Source organism: Mustela lutreola, chromosome X (genome assembly GCF_030435805.1).
Source record: "Mustela lutreola isolate mMusLut2 chromosome X, mMusLut2.pri, whole genome shotgun sequence".
NCBI lineage: Eukaryota > Metazoa > Chordata > Mammalia > Carnivora > Mustelidae > Mustela > Mustela lutreola.
Genome location: NC_081308.1, coordinates 74366830 through 74385270, shown reverse-complemented (window position 1 = coordinate 74385270; position 18441 = coordinate 74366830). Strand labels below are relative to the sequence as shown.

At 34.4% G+C, this 18441-nt stretch overlaps 1 protein-coding gene across 1 annotated transcript in view; it reads left to right on the top strand.

Annotated features, from left to right (window-relative positions):
• Nucleotides 1-18441, top strand: part of HDX (highly divergent homeobox) — a 246624-nt gene that overhangs the window by 217571 nt on the left and 10612 nt on the right. The window contains exons 7-8 of the mRNA XM_059157804.1: nucleotides 6447-6523; nucleotides 9233-9316. Of these exons, the coding sequence (XP_059013787.1) occupies nucleotides 6447-6523; nucleotides 9233-9316 (161 nt within the window). The remainder of the gene's footprint in view (nucleotides 1-6446; nucleotides 6524-9232; nucleotides 9317-18441) is intronic.

Here is an 18441-nt window from a genome sequence, read left to right as displayed (position 1 = left end):
TTTGGTACTATTTCCAATGAGTTCTGTACTATTTTCTCTCTCATTTTGCTGATGGAAAATGCTAAACTGATTGATTTAGCTGTGTGATTCTTTTGTGATGATTAAGTGAATTGTATCATGTGGCCTAGACTAATATCATAACTTTAAGATATGCTAACATTATTCTCTTTCAGTTATGAACATGTAGTTAAATATATTTACTTTGAGATTTCCATTAGCTATGCCCATATTATTTCAAAATTAAACAACTTGAAACACAGTCCCTTATAATATAGCTGTTGCTTCAAGAAAATTAATCTTCTAAATAAGAAAAAGAAAAATATCTTTAAAGCAGGAACATTTTACATGTTAAAAATTAGTTTAAAAATGTGTTAAATTTTTCTAGGAGAAAAACTCTACATGCTGAAAGAAGGATTATATTTTTTTATATATTTTTAATTTTTTTAAATTTTTTTTGTTTTGTTTTTTAGATTTTATTTATTTATTTGACAGGATGAGAGAGATCACATAGGCAGAGAGGCAGGCAGAGGAGGAGGAAGTAGGCTCCCTGCTGAGCAGAGAGCCCAATGCAGGGCTTGGGGCTGGATCTCAGGGCCCTGAGATCATGACCTGAGCCAGAGGCAGGGGCTTAACCCACTGAGCCACCCAGGTGCCCCAAAGCATTAGATTTTTAAAATACAGTAAAAGGCAAGTTTAGCCCAAATCACCAAAAAGTGTTACGATCTTTTAGCAGTTTCAGTTCCATTTCTTCTTTCCTGAGAAACAGGTACTTCCCTGATACAAGATTCTGACTTAACTCTAAACTTCCACCTTCTGTCTCCCACCTTCACTTCTTCCATTTCGTTTTCCTTTCCCTGTGTGAAAATAAAGAGAAAGGAGATGTGGTAAAGCTGCTTGGCTTCACCCCTCACAGGACTGCAAAATCCAGCAACAGTAATAGATTACTCAGCTCTTTGATGTAAAATTCTGTGTCTCTGCTAAAATACATGCATGGCTGAGCAATTTTAAAGATTCTTACTATCCTGAGAATCAAACTGTTTAAAGTATGAGAGTAATTAACATCTTTAATGTTAAATTTTATAGCAAGGCCTCTTTTCATGTGTGTGGGTTTATATGGCTGTGCATATAAAGTATAGTTTAGCAGGTACTCAGTTTAAGTATATGACTACCATATAGAGTGCCCTCTAGAGTTTTTACTGATAATAACTTTACTTATTTATTTTCCAATTTGAGGAGTTGCTTTTCCTGAGGAATAAGTGACATATTGACTGTGTTTAGCCTTCAAACTTGCAGTACTGTGGAAGCTATCTGCAAGCAAAAGAAAACATGCCTTATTCAGCTGTCTCACATCATACATTTTTATTTTAGAAATCCTCAAAATAATTTTTATTTACATCTAATAAAATGTCAAACCCTGCATATATATATGGCCAGTAAAGCATAAATGTATATAGTTTTGAGCAAGTAGGAACAGAAATATAAAGCAAAGCCATAAGGAATGATACCAGTAATGATCTTATTGATGAGCACTGTAACATCTATTCTGACAGAGTTAGTCCTAGTATCAGCTCAACCCACCCTTCATTTAATTTAGTTGCTGATTACATAGGTTTCGAAATTCCTGTGATTTGAAATGTCTAAATAATAAATAAAGTCTCCTCCATCTAGGAATCATTTTTTTATTAAAAAAATGAATTTATGGTGCTCAATAGAGGCAGCGAAAGTATTTCACAAAATACAACATCCATTCATGATAAAAACCCTCAACAAAGTAGGTGTAGAGGCAATATACCTCAACAAAATAGAAGCCATATATGAAAAATTCACAGGTAATGCCATCCTCACTGGGAAAAAAACAGAGCTTTTTCTCTACAGTTAGGAACAAGACAGAGATGTCCCCTCTCACTACTGTTATTTAACATAGTGCTGGAAGTCCTAGCCATAGCAATCAGAAAACAAAAGAAATAAAAGTAATCCAACTTGGCAAGGAAGCAGTCACACTTTGACTATTTGCAGATGACATGATATTCTGTATAGAAAACCTAAAAGCCTCCACCAAAAAACACAAAACAAAACAAAACAAAACAAAAACTGTTAGAACAGATACAGGAATTCAGTGAAGTTGCAGGACACAAAATCAACATACAGAAATCTGTTGCATTTCTATACGTCAATAAAGAAGCAGCAGAAAAAGAAATCAAGGAACAAATCCCTTATAAAATTGCACCAAAAATCACGAGATACCTAAGAATAAACCTAACCAAAGAGGTAAAAGATCTGCACTCTGAAAACTATAGAACATTCATGTAAGAAATTGAAAATGACACAAAGAAATGGACATCCCATGCTCATAGATTGGAAGAAAAAATATTGTTAAGATGTCTATACTACCCCAAACAATCTACCCATTTAATGCAATCCCTATCAAAATACCAAAAGCATTTTTCACAGAGATAGAATGAATAATCCTAACATTTGTATAGAACCACAAAAGATTATTATAGCTAAAGAAATCCTGAAAAAGAAAAGCAAAGCTGGAGGCATCACGATTCTGGACTATATTACAAAGCTGTATTGATCAAAATGGTGTGGTGCTGCCACAGAAATAGACATGTAGGCCAATAGAACAGAATAGAAAACCCAGAAATGAATCCAAAACTCTATATCAATTAATCTTTAACAAAGCAGGAGAGACTATTCAATGAGAAAAATTCTCTTCCCCAAATGGTGGTGGGAAAACTGGACAACTACATGCAAAATACACATACACAAAATTAATCCAAAATGGATCAAAGACCTAAATGTGAGACTTGAAACCATAAAAATCCTAGAAGTGAACACAGGCACTAATTTCTTTGACACTGGCTGCAGTATCTTCTTTCTAGATATGTCTCCTGAGGCAAAGGAAACGAAAAACAAACTATCAGGACAACATCAAAATAAGATGTTTCTGCACAGTGAAGGAAACAACAAACAAAACTAAAAGGCACACTATGGAATGGCAGAAGATATTTGCAAGTGATGTATCCAATAAAGGGTTAGTATCCAAAATATATAAAGAACTTATAAAACTAAAGACCCAAAAAGTGAATAGCCCAATTAAAAATGGGCAGAAGAGGCAAATTAACATTTTTCCAATGAAGGCATACAGATGGCCAACAAACACATGAAAAGATGCTCAACATCACTCATCATCAGGAAAATGCAAATCAGAACTACAAGTTATCACCTCACACCTGTCAGAATGGCTGAAATAAAAAATACAAGAAACAGCAAGTTCTGGGAGCAACATGAAGAAAAATTAACCTTGTGCACTCTTGGTGGGAATGCAAACTGATCACCCACTGTGGCAAACAGTAGAGAAGCTTCTCAAAAATTAAAATTGAGCTACCCTATAATCCAGTAATGGTACTACTAGGTATATACACAAAAAGTACAAAAACACTAATTTGAAATGATACATGCACCCTTATGTTTACTGCAGCATTATTTACAAGAGCCAAACTATGGAAGTGGACCAAGCACCTGTTGATAGATAAGTGGATAAAGAAGATGTGGTATATATATATACAACTGGTTACTATTCAGCCATAAAAGAAAGTGAAATTTTACCATTTGCAATGACATGGATGGAGGTAGAAAGTATTATGCTAAGCAAAAGAAGTTAGAGAAAGACAAAACCATATGATCAGTCATATGTGGAATTTAAGAAACAAAACAAATAAGCAAAGGGAATAAAAACTGAGAAAGAGGCAAACTAAGAAAGAGACTCCTTTTTTTTTTTTTAAAGATTTTATTTATTTATTTGACAGAGTGAGATCACAAGTAGTCAGAGAGACAGGCAGAGAGAGAGGAGAAAGCAGGCTCCCTGCCAAGCAGAGAGCCTGATGTGGGACTCAATCCCAGGACCCTGAGATCATCACCTGAGCCAAAGGCAGAGACTTAACCCACTGAGCCACCCAGGTGCCCAGAAATAGACTTTTAACTATAGAGAACAAACTGATGGTTACCAATAGGGAGGTGAGGTGGATGGGTGGAATAGGTGATGGGGTTTAAGAAGTACACTTGTGGTTAGGCAATGGGTGTTGTAAGGAATTGTCGAATCGCTATATTGTATGCCCAAACCTAATATTACACTGTATATTAAGTAACTGGAATTTAAATAAAAACGTGAAAATCACTAACTTGATAAATAAATAAATAAATTGAATTTATGGTGGACTTTGCATTAAAATTTTGGTAAAGTTTTGCTGTATATCTTAAACCTAATTCTTTATGTCCTCATGTGAGTTCCTCCATTAGTTGTTTTGTTTTTTGTTTTTTGTTTTTCTGTTAATGCTCCATGCTCATACAGGGACCTCTACACATCTTTCCATGGGAAGGAATGTGTCTGGAAAAATCTTAGGAAGACTGATAAATATTTTAGTTCTTTTTTTAAAAAGATTTTTATTTATCTGTTTGAGAGAGTTAGAGTGAGAGGGATCACAGAGGGAGAGGGAGAAGCAGACTCACTGCTGAGTGGGGAGCCCAATATTGGGCTAGATCCCAGGACTTGAGCCAAAGGCAGATGCTTAACTGACTGAGCCACCCAGGCACTCCTTTCTTCTGCTTTCTATGATGAAATAAAACATCAGCTACCAAGAGGCAGACAACTTCAACTAGTGTTTAAATAATCTCAATGACATGACTGTGCATAAAGAAGAGAGAAATATTGCTGTCTTATTTTACTAAGGAGTAGATAGTTGTAGGGGTAATCAAAGAGAGGGCTTTATTTGGTAGACAGCATATGCTGTGAACTAGCCACTTCTCCTAGCTCAACACAGAGAGTTTTTAAAAGACTTGTTTCTTTGAATTAATTTTTATTAGTTTAACTTTTTCACATTTTAAGAATATTGAATTTTTTATTTTACTTAAAACCAATTAATTAACATATATTGTATTAGTTTCAGAGGTAGAGTTTAGTGATTCATCAGTTGCATTTAACGCCCCAGTGCTCATCACATCATGTGCCCTCATTAATGCTCATCACCCAGTTACCCCATCCCCCCAACCCCTTTCCCTCCAGCAACGCCCAATTTATTTCCTATAGTTAAGAGTCTCTTATGGTTTGTCTCCCTTTTGATCATAAAAGGAATACATGTTCATTACAGAAAATATATGAAAATACAGTAAGAAGTTTTTACATAATCCAAACTATTCTTAAAATAGGAGCAGGTGAATATTTTTGCCAGTGTTTTCTCCTTGCATATATGCAGGGGTATGTGTGTGTATTCACATACACTTGCTTTTTAAAAAAAAATTGGAAATGTACTATATTTATAGTTTTATATCATGTATTCAAAAATTGCTTTGATCATTTTTTCTATTACAACCAGCAATACAAATTCATTATTAAAATATTTCAATATAAGTAAGCAAATTGAAAAAATAAGAAGTATTGAAATAAGTAAAATTAGACCAAAGAAAAAAAATAAAATTTCCTGTAATTCCATCCCAAAATAATAATGTCAATGTTTTGGTCTAAATAATATCAGTCTTTTCATTGTAGATGAAAATGTACACTTTTTTTCTTTTACAAAATTAAGATCATCGGAATGTCTGGGTGGCTCAGTTAAGCAACCAACTCTTGGTTTTGGCTCAGGTCATGATCTCAGGGTCATGAGATGGAACCCCATGGTGGGCTCCATGCTTAGCACAGAGTCTGCTTGAGATTCTCTCCCTCTCTCCTTCTACCCCTCCCCCATTTGCACTCACATCCTCTCTATAAATAAATAAATAAATAAATAAATAAATAAACGAATAAATAAATAAATAAAATCATGGTGTGACTACGTAGTAGGTTTTGTTACCTTCATTTGTTCACTTAACAGTAGATGGCGAATATTTTCCTTAGTATCAACTCTTCTTGCCCTTCATTTTTATAGTATTTATAAAAGGAATAGGTCCTAAATGAAACAATCATTCATTGTTAAGCATATAGACTGCTTCATTTTTTTCTTCCAATTATAGACAGCACAGTAGTGGCCATCCTTGTATTTGTACTTATCCATACTTATTTCCTAGAAGGCACTGTTAGAAGTACAACTGCTTATCAAAGCATATATGATATAAATTATAAATTTATCATTTGTGTCTATTTATTTATTTATTTGTAAAGATTTTATTTATTTATTTGACAGAGTGAGAGAGCACAAGCAGGGGTGGTGGCAGAGGAAGAGGGAGAAGCCAGTTCCCCACTGAGGTGGGAGCCCACTGTGAGGCCTAATCCCAGGACCCTGGGATTATGACCTGAGCTAAAGGCAGATTCTTAACTGACTGAGCCACACAGGCACCCCCATTTGTATCTTTTTAAAGTAAAGAAATTATTTAAGTGATCTTGAAAGAAGCATTCTCAATAAAGTTTTGAGGAATGAAAAATGAAATCACAGCATTTTTTTTTTCCATAGAAGAGTCCAGTGAAGTTCCAAATGAGACAAGGGTTCATAAGGAGGAGGACCACCATGCAGTATCTGCAGATAATGTGGTATGTACATTTTAAAATTCTTTCTTCATGATGGGTTCTTTCCTACATGATGGATTTCAAGAATATGTTTCCAGTTGGTAATAATATCAATGTTATTGTAATTATATCCTTCTCCACTTCACAAGCCAAAACAAAGCTGTCATCAATGAAATTATTTATCTTTGAGGGTTAAAGAAATGAAATTTAAAGCACTGTCATTTCTGCCTCAATTTTTTTGACTGAAGAAATTTGCGAATGTAAAATCCCAAAACTTACTACATATAGACATTTTATACATATGTTATTTTTCTTTAATACATTTAGCAAAGAACAGAATTAAGGCTGAGGTTAGACTGTGATAATGAAAGAAGGCTTTCTTAGTTCTAAGACTTGTATCTGATTCAGATACACTTGACTCTCATTCAGAGTTCTCTGTTCAGACCATATCTGTCTTTACTATGTTTGGAACATTCCCTTCTTTCTAGTTGAATTAGACTCTCTTAGTCTTAAAAATTGCACTGATGGAGGAAAGACAATATTAACACGCTGAAATACAGGCAGAGACAGGGTATATGTGGATTTAACTGGGCTTTGTGAAAAAGTAAACATTATTGGTATATAGAAATGTTCTCAAAGCAGCTGTTTTAGTAGCATCTGTTTGTATCTTGACTTCATCAAGTAATATAGAAATCAAAATAATATTAAAGCAAACATAAAGGCAAATGCCATTTTGTTTTTTCTTTCAAAGTGATTTTTGCTTGATTGTAGTCTTTTAAAAAATGATCCCTATAATGGATTTCTCTGTTACAAAATGGGTGTAACTTCATTTCTGGTTTCTATTATAAACATTTATAGGACACTATAATTCTTCCACATCTCCTTAGTAGAAGTTGAACACATAAATTACAGTTTTGTTCTTTTTTGTTAAGCAACATTTTATAACAGTATTTTCCACATGCAGAATATAGTTTAGGATTACATTTTACTGATTTCAGTCCTGATTTCAATTGATGTCTGACCCTACTAACACAACTCAATAGACATATAGGAAAACAAACTTTGATTTTAATGAAATGTATTCATTAGATAGCTGGTAATAATTATTTCCACAATTAGTTGTGTTAATATTCTCAAATTCGGTAAAGTAATAATCTTCTCTGCTCTAGATTTGAGTTACACTAAACAAGTTATATACAATTATTTACAAACTAAACCCTTTTTTCTTCTGTAAACACATGCTCATTTTTAGTCTGAATTTCTCTGCATTGGATCTCCCCTCAGCAGACATTTGGAAATAATAAATGAAATAATTGCATGGAGTGACCCAACTCATTTAGGCATCTAATTTTTGGAAAAAAAAATTCACTTTTAGAGACAGAACTTCAGACTGTCAAAGGTCCATCTCCTCTGCCTGTAACATTGAGTGCCCGCAATTATTCATAGATGGCAAATCACAAAAACATTTAAGACTGATTTATATGCAAAAATCTATAGCGTGGCCTTTGGAGCTTTCTTCCCTGGATTACTTACCTCTTTTTCTCCAGAACTGATCCAAACAGAGAATCTAAAAAAAATTTTTTAGAAAGTATCAAATTAGGTCTAGTGAAAGCTGACATAATGAAACCCCAAGTTTATAGTGATTTTAATAAAAAAAATTAGATTCATCTCCAATCAGCAGTAGAAATCAGTTTCATTGCAACTATCCTCTTGACTCAGAAGCCTGTAGGTCACACATCCTGTTATGGTTACATATCCCCATAGGCAATGTGTTAAGTATGATCATTCCAGGTGTGTTTGGGACTTTTGAAATATTGTTATTCAAATTCCAATGAATTAGCATACAGTATAATATCAGTTTCATGTGTACAATATAGTAATTCAATACTTCCATGCAATACCAGTGCTCAAATATTTAGAGCTCATTTTGGTTTTGCTTTTGCTTTTTTAAAAAATAATGTTCTGTGATTAGAGAACTTTCTTTGCCCCCATGGTTGGGAGTTTACTGGTCATTCTTCACATCAGCAGTAAGCTGTTTTGTTGACTCTTTTGACAGATATTTAATTAGTACCTACTGTGTGCAAAATACTGTACGAACCATGTTGCACCTTGATTATAACATAATGACACTTTAGGATCTCTCTCTCTCCCTTTTACTGTTCAGTGAAGGAAGAAAATCACCAGTTTATTTTTATAATTATATCATAAATGTCTGCATTCAATTTGTCTAGCTAATGGAGTGCATTAAATAAGTGACTTAGAAAACTGCATTTGACTTTGGAATGCATGTCACATATTGATATTTTACATTAGAAATTGTAAAGATGTACATGGTAATTAAAAAACAAAACAATGCAACAAAGTAGGCATGGTTAGCATTAGAAAGACTCCTCTTAAAGGAAGAGAGTTTCCTGTCACTGGAGGGAACTATTTAAGCAGAATTCAAATGCCTCTTGTTTTTCAGAAATATTGTGAGAGACTTTTCTATTTTAAATAGTTTTATAATAATTTCCTAATTAATAAGCAGTCATCAGTTAAAGGTACCAAAAAGTGGCTCAGACATACACTGTATATAACACTGAAGAACCAGTTATCAGAATTTATTCTGGATAACTTAGACAAGACAACCCCATCATTAAAACTAAACACTGAATGTTTATGTACTATACATTGTTGGATATAGTGTTGATGATCAGATACGTATTTATGAATACTTCTCTACTTGTGTTACAGAAAATAGAAATTATTGATGATGAAGAAAGTGACATGATAAGTAATTCTGAAGTTGAACAAGTCAATTCTCTCTTGGATTATAAGGTGAAAGTAATTTCAAATTCTGAATTCCTTAAAAGAAGGTACTAAATGAGGCAGACTTTTATATTACCTTTGTACTAGCTTATTTCACTTTCAATTTTTTTTAATAAGTTAAAGTGGGGCTCCCTATTGACTTTCTCAGGCGCTTAGATACCAGTTAGGATATGGACATTTTAATTAATTCTGGCTGGTTTAGTGGTTATTGTTTTAAGCAAAGAGCTTGATGAGTGGGAGTAGGTATTGACGGTGTACATCAAGGTGAGGCAGGACATAATGGTGGTTAATGTGAAATTTATGACAATGGCCTTAAAGCTAGTGTTTACTTTTAAATGGTGGTAAAGGGGAGATTTTTTTCCAGTGGCCCTTGCTAATTTTATCTTGAATTGCAAATTTTGAAGATCATTTTTAGGGAACCAGTTTTAGAAGTTTAAAGACAATTCCTGAAGCAAATGCCAAATGAATATAAAGAGAAGTGATATTTTCTTAAATTCACTGGTACCTAAACTGAAAGGCTTACTTTGAGAGTGTGCCATATGTAACTTTATGAAATTTTGACATGAGCTATCTGTCTATATCGATATGTTTTCTGCATAGATATGTAGTTGTTTTCCTTTGTTAATCAATATCCTATCTTACTAGGTAACCTCGGGCCTCTGAAATTTTGGCCAAACAATCATTCTGTCCATACAGAGAAGTCCTTTGGTGGAAAACTTTAAGTGTTCAAAGCAGAGATTAATAATCTTAAAATGCTAACAGAAAATAACATTTAATCAGAAAAGATAATAGCTGTCATTTTCTCAAAACTCTTTTCAATTTTTCTATAATTGAAAGTTATGTCATTCAACAGATTGTTCCCTAAATGTTTATAGCATGTCAGAATTTATAATATTGAATATTATCATCAGAAGACAATTATCTTTTGAAATTTATTCCATAAGTGCCTAAAGAGCACAGCATAATCCTGTATTTAAACTGTATTTCCGACTAATGAAATTTTAAGATTGTTTCTGAACTATAAGAGATCATTCTAATCTCTCCTACATAGTCATAAAATATTTCCAAATGCCCAGTTCAGGTTTAAAAGTGCTCTGTGCCACTTAGCACAGGATATGGAAACTACAGAGGAGAGGACTGGATTGCACAGCTGTTAAGTATTTTCCTCTTAGCACTCTCAAAAAGGTCAAATGAGGCTGGGCTAAGAACAAAGGATACTTTGGAGAACCTTAAACTTCTGGAGTGCCACTTGAGAAGGTTTGGAGCTAAAGACCAGGGTAGGGTAGACTATCTAACCCAGGAATGCTAGTTAACATTTTTATTGAACTCTACAGGACATTTAATGATCCTGTGTTTTCCATGTGGTAAATGATGCGGGAACAAGAAGTCCTTAACTACCCTATTAGGAATGTCTTCGACAACACATCACCACCTACGTAAATTTATTTTTTAACTCTAAAAATTTAACAATTGTATAGAAATATATTTTTCATAATCATTATTAAAAACACTTCACCTCATCTGTGAATTGCATTGCCTTAATTCTAAAGTCAGGACAAATTAGTGAAAGAAACACAGTGACAGACTAGGAGACTCCTGTGCCTACCTCTTCCCTCAGACACACCTAGGCAACATTACATCTATGCAACTATCTCTGAAAAAATGATGAACACTAGCAGAAGAGACATTCCACAGCTAGTCATAGAGAGAAAGCCACATTGAAAGGGGTAAGAGGGGAAGAGAGGCATTTGGGACCCAAACTCTCTGTGTGACTAAACACAAACAAGAGGGACATCACAACTACAGAGAAGTGAGAGACTCAGACCCCACACAGGGCACCACTGGTGCTGGAGACACATACTAGGAAGACAATTCCCTTTAATGTCTGACTTTGAAAACTAGCAGACTTTAACTCTAGGAGCTTTAAAAATCAGTAAGCTTGATGTCAGGGAACGTGGAGGTTGCTGGGAAACCAAGTACCTACCCATAAAGAACCACATATTAGTAATATAAATGAGCCCAAGACATAGCATAGAAACAGCAGTTTGGAAATTGGCTGGGTTATACATGAAAGAGATTAATTGGGTCATCTTAGACCATGTGCCAGAAGGGCAAGGATCTGCAAATTTCTACAAGAACAAAAGTGTAAGCTGTCACCTGTTTCTTTCCCTCCCCCAGTGTAAAAAGCCAAAAGCTTAAAACAACAATTTCTAACACTCTCCATCTTCCTTGTCAACACCAAATGCTTCACCCTGGAATTCCCCTGTGGACCAACTACACCCAACCTACCTGCCATGGCAGGCACAAGTTCCAAAGCTGCTCCTGACAACCACACCTGTTATGCAGCTTAGGCCCAGACCAGTGCCACTCCAAATTGACCCCCATCGTGGGGAGGTGTAACAAACCCACACACCAGGCACCCACAGCTCCTGTAGCCAGGCCTCTTATCTGCATGTACAGGGACTGAGCCCTACACTCCTGTGCAGTTTTGGCAGAGAGGCTAATAGCATGTTGCTAGGATGTATAATGGGCCCACCCACCAACTGGTCCTACCTGGCCTCAGTCCAGACTCTCAAAAGTGTATTCACAGAGGCCCACAGAAGTAGGCTTTTGAAGCTATCTGGGCTGAAGGTAAACATGGCTCAGCCACAAGAGAAGGATACATACAGCCCACACAGGGGACACCTGTGGGATACCTGGTTCTGGTGACATGTGAGCACTGTGCTATAGGGCACCACAGGACCTCTTCGACAGAAGGCCACAATTTTTAAAATCAGAAGATGTAGCTGACCTACCTAACACATAGAAACAAACACAGAGAGTTAGATGAAATGAGGAGACAGAGTAATATGTCCCAAATGAAAGACAAAATCACAGTAAAAGAGTGAAGACGCTCCCTGGTGGTCTAGTGGTTAGGATTCGGCGCTCTCACAGTAAAAGAGTGAAATGAAACAAAGATGAGCAATATGCCTGATAAAGAGTTCAAAGTAAAGGTCATAAAGGTACTCAGAAGACTTGAGAAAAGAGTGGATAAACCCAGTGAGAACTTCCAAAAAGAGAGAGAGAATATAAACAAGAATGAGTCAGAGCTCAAGAGTTCAATAAATCACATGAAAAATACACTAGAGGAAATTAACAGCAGATTAGAGAATGCAGAAAAATGGATCGGGGATCTGGAAGACAAGATAATGGGAAGTAACCAATCTGAACATCAAAAAGCAGAAAAAATAATGGAAGAGAATAGGTTAATAAAATTAATAAAACAATACAACACTATCATTCATAATAACATCCACATTATATAAATCCCAGAAGAAAAGAGAAAGAAAGGGCCAAAAAAATCTATTTGAAAAAAATAATAGCTGGAAAATTCCTTAACCTGGGGAAGGAAATAGAAATCCAGATTCAAGAAGTAAAAGGATCCCGAACAAGATGAACCCAAGGAGGGCTACACCAAGACACATAATAATTAAAATGGCTAAATGTAATGATAGAATTTAAAAGCAACAAAAGAAAACAGTTACAAGCAAAGGAAACCCAAAAAGGCTATTAGCTAATTTTTCACCAGAAACATAGTAGGCCAGAAGGGATTGGCATGATATATTCAAAGTGAAAAAAGGAAAAAAAAATACAACTTAGAATAACCTACCCAGCAAGGTTATCATTCAGAATTGAAGGGGACAGAAAGAATTTCCCAGACAAAAGAAGTTAAAGGAATTCATCACCACTAAATCTACTTTACAAGTAATGATAAAAGGACTTTTTTGAGTGTAAAGAGAAGGCCATGACTAGGAGTAAGAAAATTAAGAAAGGAAACATTCATGGGAATAACAAACATATAGTGAAAGGTATTAGTCACTTATAAAACCAGTATGGAGGTTAAAACACAAAAGTAGTGAAATCAAGTGTGCCTAAAATAATCAGTTAAGGGATACATGAAATAAGATGTCAAATATGACATCATATACATAAAACGTGGAGGAGGAAGTCACAATTTAGTGCTTTTAGAATGTGTTCAAACTTAAGCGACCATCAACTTATTATAGATTGCTATACACAGAAAATGTAATATATGAATGCAATGGCAACTACAAGACAAAAAATTACAAGAAACAGAAAATAAATGGAAGGGAAGCTAAGCATAACACTAAAGAAAACCATCAAAACATAAGGGAAGTAAACAAGAGAAGAATGGAACAAAGAAGAACTACCACAACAACCAGAAAACAATTTTTTAAATGGCAATAAGTATGTATCCATTAATAATTACTCTAAAGGCAAGTGGACCAAATGCTCCAATCAAAAAGCATAGGGTGACTGAATGGATAAAAAAGCAAGATTCATCTATATCATGCCTACAAAACACTTAACACTTACTTCAGACATAAAGACACATGTAAATTGAAAGTGAAGGGATGGAAGAATATTTACCATGCCAATGGAAGCAAAAAAGAAAGCCGGGTAGCACTACTTATATCAGACAAAATAGGCTTTAAAACAAAGAGTGTATGTAATAAGAGACAAACAAGGATACTACATAATGATAAAGGGGAAAATCCAACAAGACGATATAACTATTGTAAATATTTATGCACCCAACATGGCACTGAAATACATAAAGCAAATATTAACAGACATAAAGGGGGAAATTGACAGTGATACAACAATAGCAGGGGACTTTAACAACTCACTTGCATCAATGGATAGATCATCCAGACAGAAGATCAATAAGGAAACTGGCTTTGAATGGCACTTACTCCAGATAAACCTGATGGTCATTTCCCGAACGTTCTACGCAGAAGCAGAGGAACACACAATCTCTTCAAGGGCACATGACACATTCTCCAGGATAGGTCATATATCAGGCCAAACAACAAGTCTCAATAAATTTTAAAAGATTAAAATAATATCAAGCATAATATTAACCACAATAGTATGAAACTAGAAATCAATCACGGGGTGGAGGGGAACTGGAAAAAACACAAGCACACAGAGGTAAACAACACACTACTGAACAAACAATAGGTCAATGAAGAAATCAAAGGTAATTTTAAAAAATGCATGGAGACAAATGAAAATGTAAACACAACAGTCCAAATATTTAGGATGCAGCAAAAGTAGTTCTAAGAGTGAGGTTTATATAGCAATAGAGACATACTTCAAGAAATGAGAACTATCTCAAATTAACAACCAAACCTCACACCTAAAGGAAGCAGAAAAAGAAGAACAAAGTCTGAAGCTAGTAGAAGGAAGGAAATAATAAATATTAGAGCAAGAGTAAGTAAAATAGAGTCTAAAAAATAACAGAGAAGATCAATGATACCAAGAGCTGGTTCTTTGAAAAGATAAACAAAATTGATAAACCCCTACCCAGACTCATCAAGAAAAAAGAGATGACTCAAATAAAATGAAGGGGGAGAAATATGAACCGATACCACAAAATATGATTAATTAAGAGAATATTGTGGAAAAATTATATGCCAACAAATCTGACAACCTAGAAAAATGAATAAATTCCTAGAAATATAGTTTTCCAAACTGTCTGTAGATAGGTGAATGGGTAAAGAAGAAATCATTTGTATGTGTGTGTTTGTGTTTGTGTGTATGTGGTGTATGTGTATTACTTCACCATAAAAAAAGAGTGAGATTTTGTCACTTGCAACCACATGGATGGACCTAGAGGGTATCACACTAATTAAAATGAATTCAACAGAGAAAGATGAATACCGTATGGTTTCACTTATACACAGAATTCAGGAAACAAAACAAATGAACAAACAAAATAAACAGACACTTAAATACAGAGAACAAAGTGGTGGTTGCCAGAGAGGAGGTGGGTGGGTGAATGAGCAAAATAGATGAAGGGAATTAAGAGATACAAATTTCCAGTTATAAAATAAATAAGTTGCAGAGTACTAAAGTACAAGGTATGGAATATATTCAATAACATTGTAGTAACATTGTATGGTGACAGACTGGGACTATACTTATTATCATGAGCAGTGAGAAACTTGTCAAATCAATATTTTGTATACTTGAAACCAATATAACATTGTATGTCAATTTTACTTCAATAATAATAATTATGTAGCAAACTAATAAATATAAAATATATGTATATGTGTAAATGTATATACACTTCCATGCTTATGCATATGAAACTGCTGGATTATAAAGAAAAGATGTGAAAATGTTCAACTTTAATGGAATTCCCAATTTTACACTTCCAACATCAGTGAATAGGAATTCTATTAATCTCCTTGAATAGTACTGTCTGATTTTTACATGTTATTAGCCTTTCTGGTTCATTTGAAATATTATTGTATTGTGGTTTTAATTTTCATTTTCCTGGTAATTCATACACCTAAATATTTAATCATGATATTGGCTTTTTCTATAATCTTTTTGAAGTAACTTTTCAAGTATTTTGCCCAATTTTCTAATACATTAATGTCTTTTCCTTATTGATTTGTTGGAGATTAGTTAGATTGAAAACTATTTTCTCCCAGAAAGAAAAATAAGATAGAAATTAAGGGTAAATAAAACCCCATATAGTGGTTCTTATTGCTGATTTCAGAATGTTGACTTAAAACAGCTTATCTAACATAACACAATAAAAAATAAATTAAAAAAACAGCTTATTAGTTTTGAAATTCAGTCTTTTTTCAGAGAACAGTTGTCTTCTCTTTTTGCATATGCATGCTAGTGTTTCTTGTTTGGGGATCATAATCACTTTGTTGGTTTCTTAAATATATTCATCATAAGTTTCTTGAAAGTAGAGATTTATCTTAGTGATCCATGTGTTCCCTGGCCTAGTTTCCAGCACAAAGGTGCCCAGCATTTAGTTCCTGCATGAGTGAAGTTAGTTTACTTATCCTTGGAAAAACTTTGAGTATCAGTATGAAAATGCTCATTTACATAAAATACATTAAGATTAGAAACTGGATCACTCTAACTCTTCTCCCACATTGAATTAAAAAGTCTCTCATTCTTGAGATTCAGTGTAACAAAATGAAAGAATGGTTACTTGTGTGCATTCGATAACTATTACTATACAATATTCAGTTTGTACATAGTGGGTTTTCTGATTGATTGCTAGAAATCCATATTGCTAGGAGTTTTGACTAATACAAAATGCTTATGAGACAAATTGGTGAGCTCAATCTCTGAGTTATGAGTAGCTACATCATAAAATAACACCTCAGTTTGGACAGCCATTGATTACCTGCTCAGATATCAGAGCTCCTGTCCACATGAAGCCTTGAATTCTCCCTACAATCTTCTTGGAGAAGAATTGACAAAGACTACTAGGAATGCAGGGAAGATTTTAACAAGAAACTAGAGCTGGATCTTTTGTGCAATTCAGTGACTGATGTTATCTTACTAGTTCCTCTCACGAAGACAACACTTACTTAGGAAAATCTCTAAAATATACATAAATTTCTGCCTGTAATCTAGGAAATGTTTCACAGGATTGCAAAAAGAAACTCCAAGGGGCACCTGGGTGGCTCAGTAGGTTAAGCCTCTATCTTCAGCTCAGGTCATGATCTCAGGGTCCTGGGATCAAACCCCACATCGGGCTCTCTGCTCAGCAGGGAGCCTGCTGGCACCACACCCTGTCTCTCTCTGCCTGCCTCTCTGCCTACTTGTGATCTCTCTCTCTGTCAAATAAATAAATAAAATATTTAAATATATATACACATACATACATACATACATAAATTTCTGCCTGTAATCTAGGAAATGTTTCACAGGCTTACAAAAAGAAACTCCATGGGGCACCTGGGTGGCTCAGTAGGTTAAGCCTCTGCCTTCAGTTCAGGTCATGGTCTCAGGGTCCTGGGATTGAGCCCCGCATTAGGCTCTCTGCTCAGCGTGGAGGCTGCTTCCACCCCTCCCTCTGCCTGCCTCTCTGCCTACTTATCTCTCTCTCTGTCAAGTAAATTCTTAAAAATTTTTTTTTAAAAAGCTCCAAGAAGAAAATACTTGCACTATTAAATTATCTTAAAGCTGTTTGTTTTTCAAATGTTGCATAAATACTGAGTAGAAGAAATATTTGCATAGAAAATAGAGATCTGTATACAGAAAGATGATTTGTGATTTCTGCAAATGTAAGTTAATATTTTAAAAAATTTTTCTAATGGACTGTGAGTGCAGCTCTTTAAGACTATGCATTCAAAGCAGACACTACAGTTCCTGATTTGAAAAGACTTCTGAGTCAGCACTTTACTAATACTACTGCTCTGACAGTGAATCCTAAATAAAAAAAGAAAAAAAAGTTTAGAATTAGTCAAACATAATATGGCAGAAGCATATGAAATTTTATTATAATGCTTACTTATAATAATTTAGATTGTTGGGTGCCTGTGGATAAGGAATTTAGCTTAAATAATTATTTGCAGATGATGCATTTGATATTAAATGGTCTGAAAAGGAAGCAGTTTTATTAAGTAAAATAAGTACTAAAGTGATAAAATAATTGATGCAGTTCACAGATTGAATACGATTATTGTAACTATATCTTCTCAATTGAAACAATAAAAATTAGCATATATTTAACTAATTGTAATACCTTCTATGCAGCTCTTTGAACATACCTTGTTAAGTCCTGCTATGATCTTTGAGACCAGTTCAGCTACAGAGAATACTCATAGCTTATTTTTTTTTTACTCATAGCTTATTTTTAACATTTCTATGTATTTTTTTTCCCTGCAAGAGGACCAGCTAACAATTTAAATCAAGTTCTCGATATATAATTTCCATACAATAAAGTTCACCCCTTTGTATAGTTAGATGACTTTTGACAAGTGGACACAGTTCTGTAACCAAGACCACAATTTACTTATCTGCTGATGAACCCTTGTATTGTTTTTAGTTTCTATTATGAATAAATTTGTTATGAATATTCATGTATATCTTTTTGTGGACACATGTTTCATTTCCCTTGGGTAAATACTTAGTAGTGCTGAGTCAGATGGTAGGAAAGAAAGATTATATAATGTTTGATTTTATAAAAAACTGCCAAAGCATATGTACTGTTTTATAATCCCACCAGCAATGTGCAAGACATCTAATTGCTCCACATTCTCACCAGAACTAGCTATTGTAAGTATTTTTAACTGTAGATATTGTAA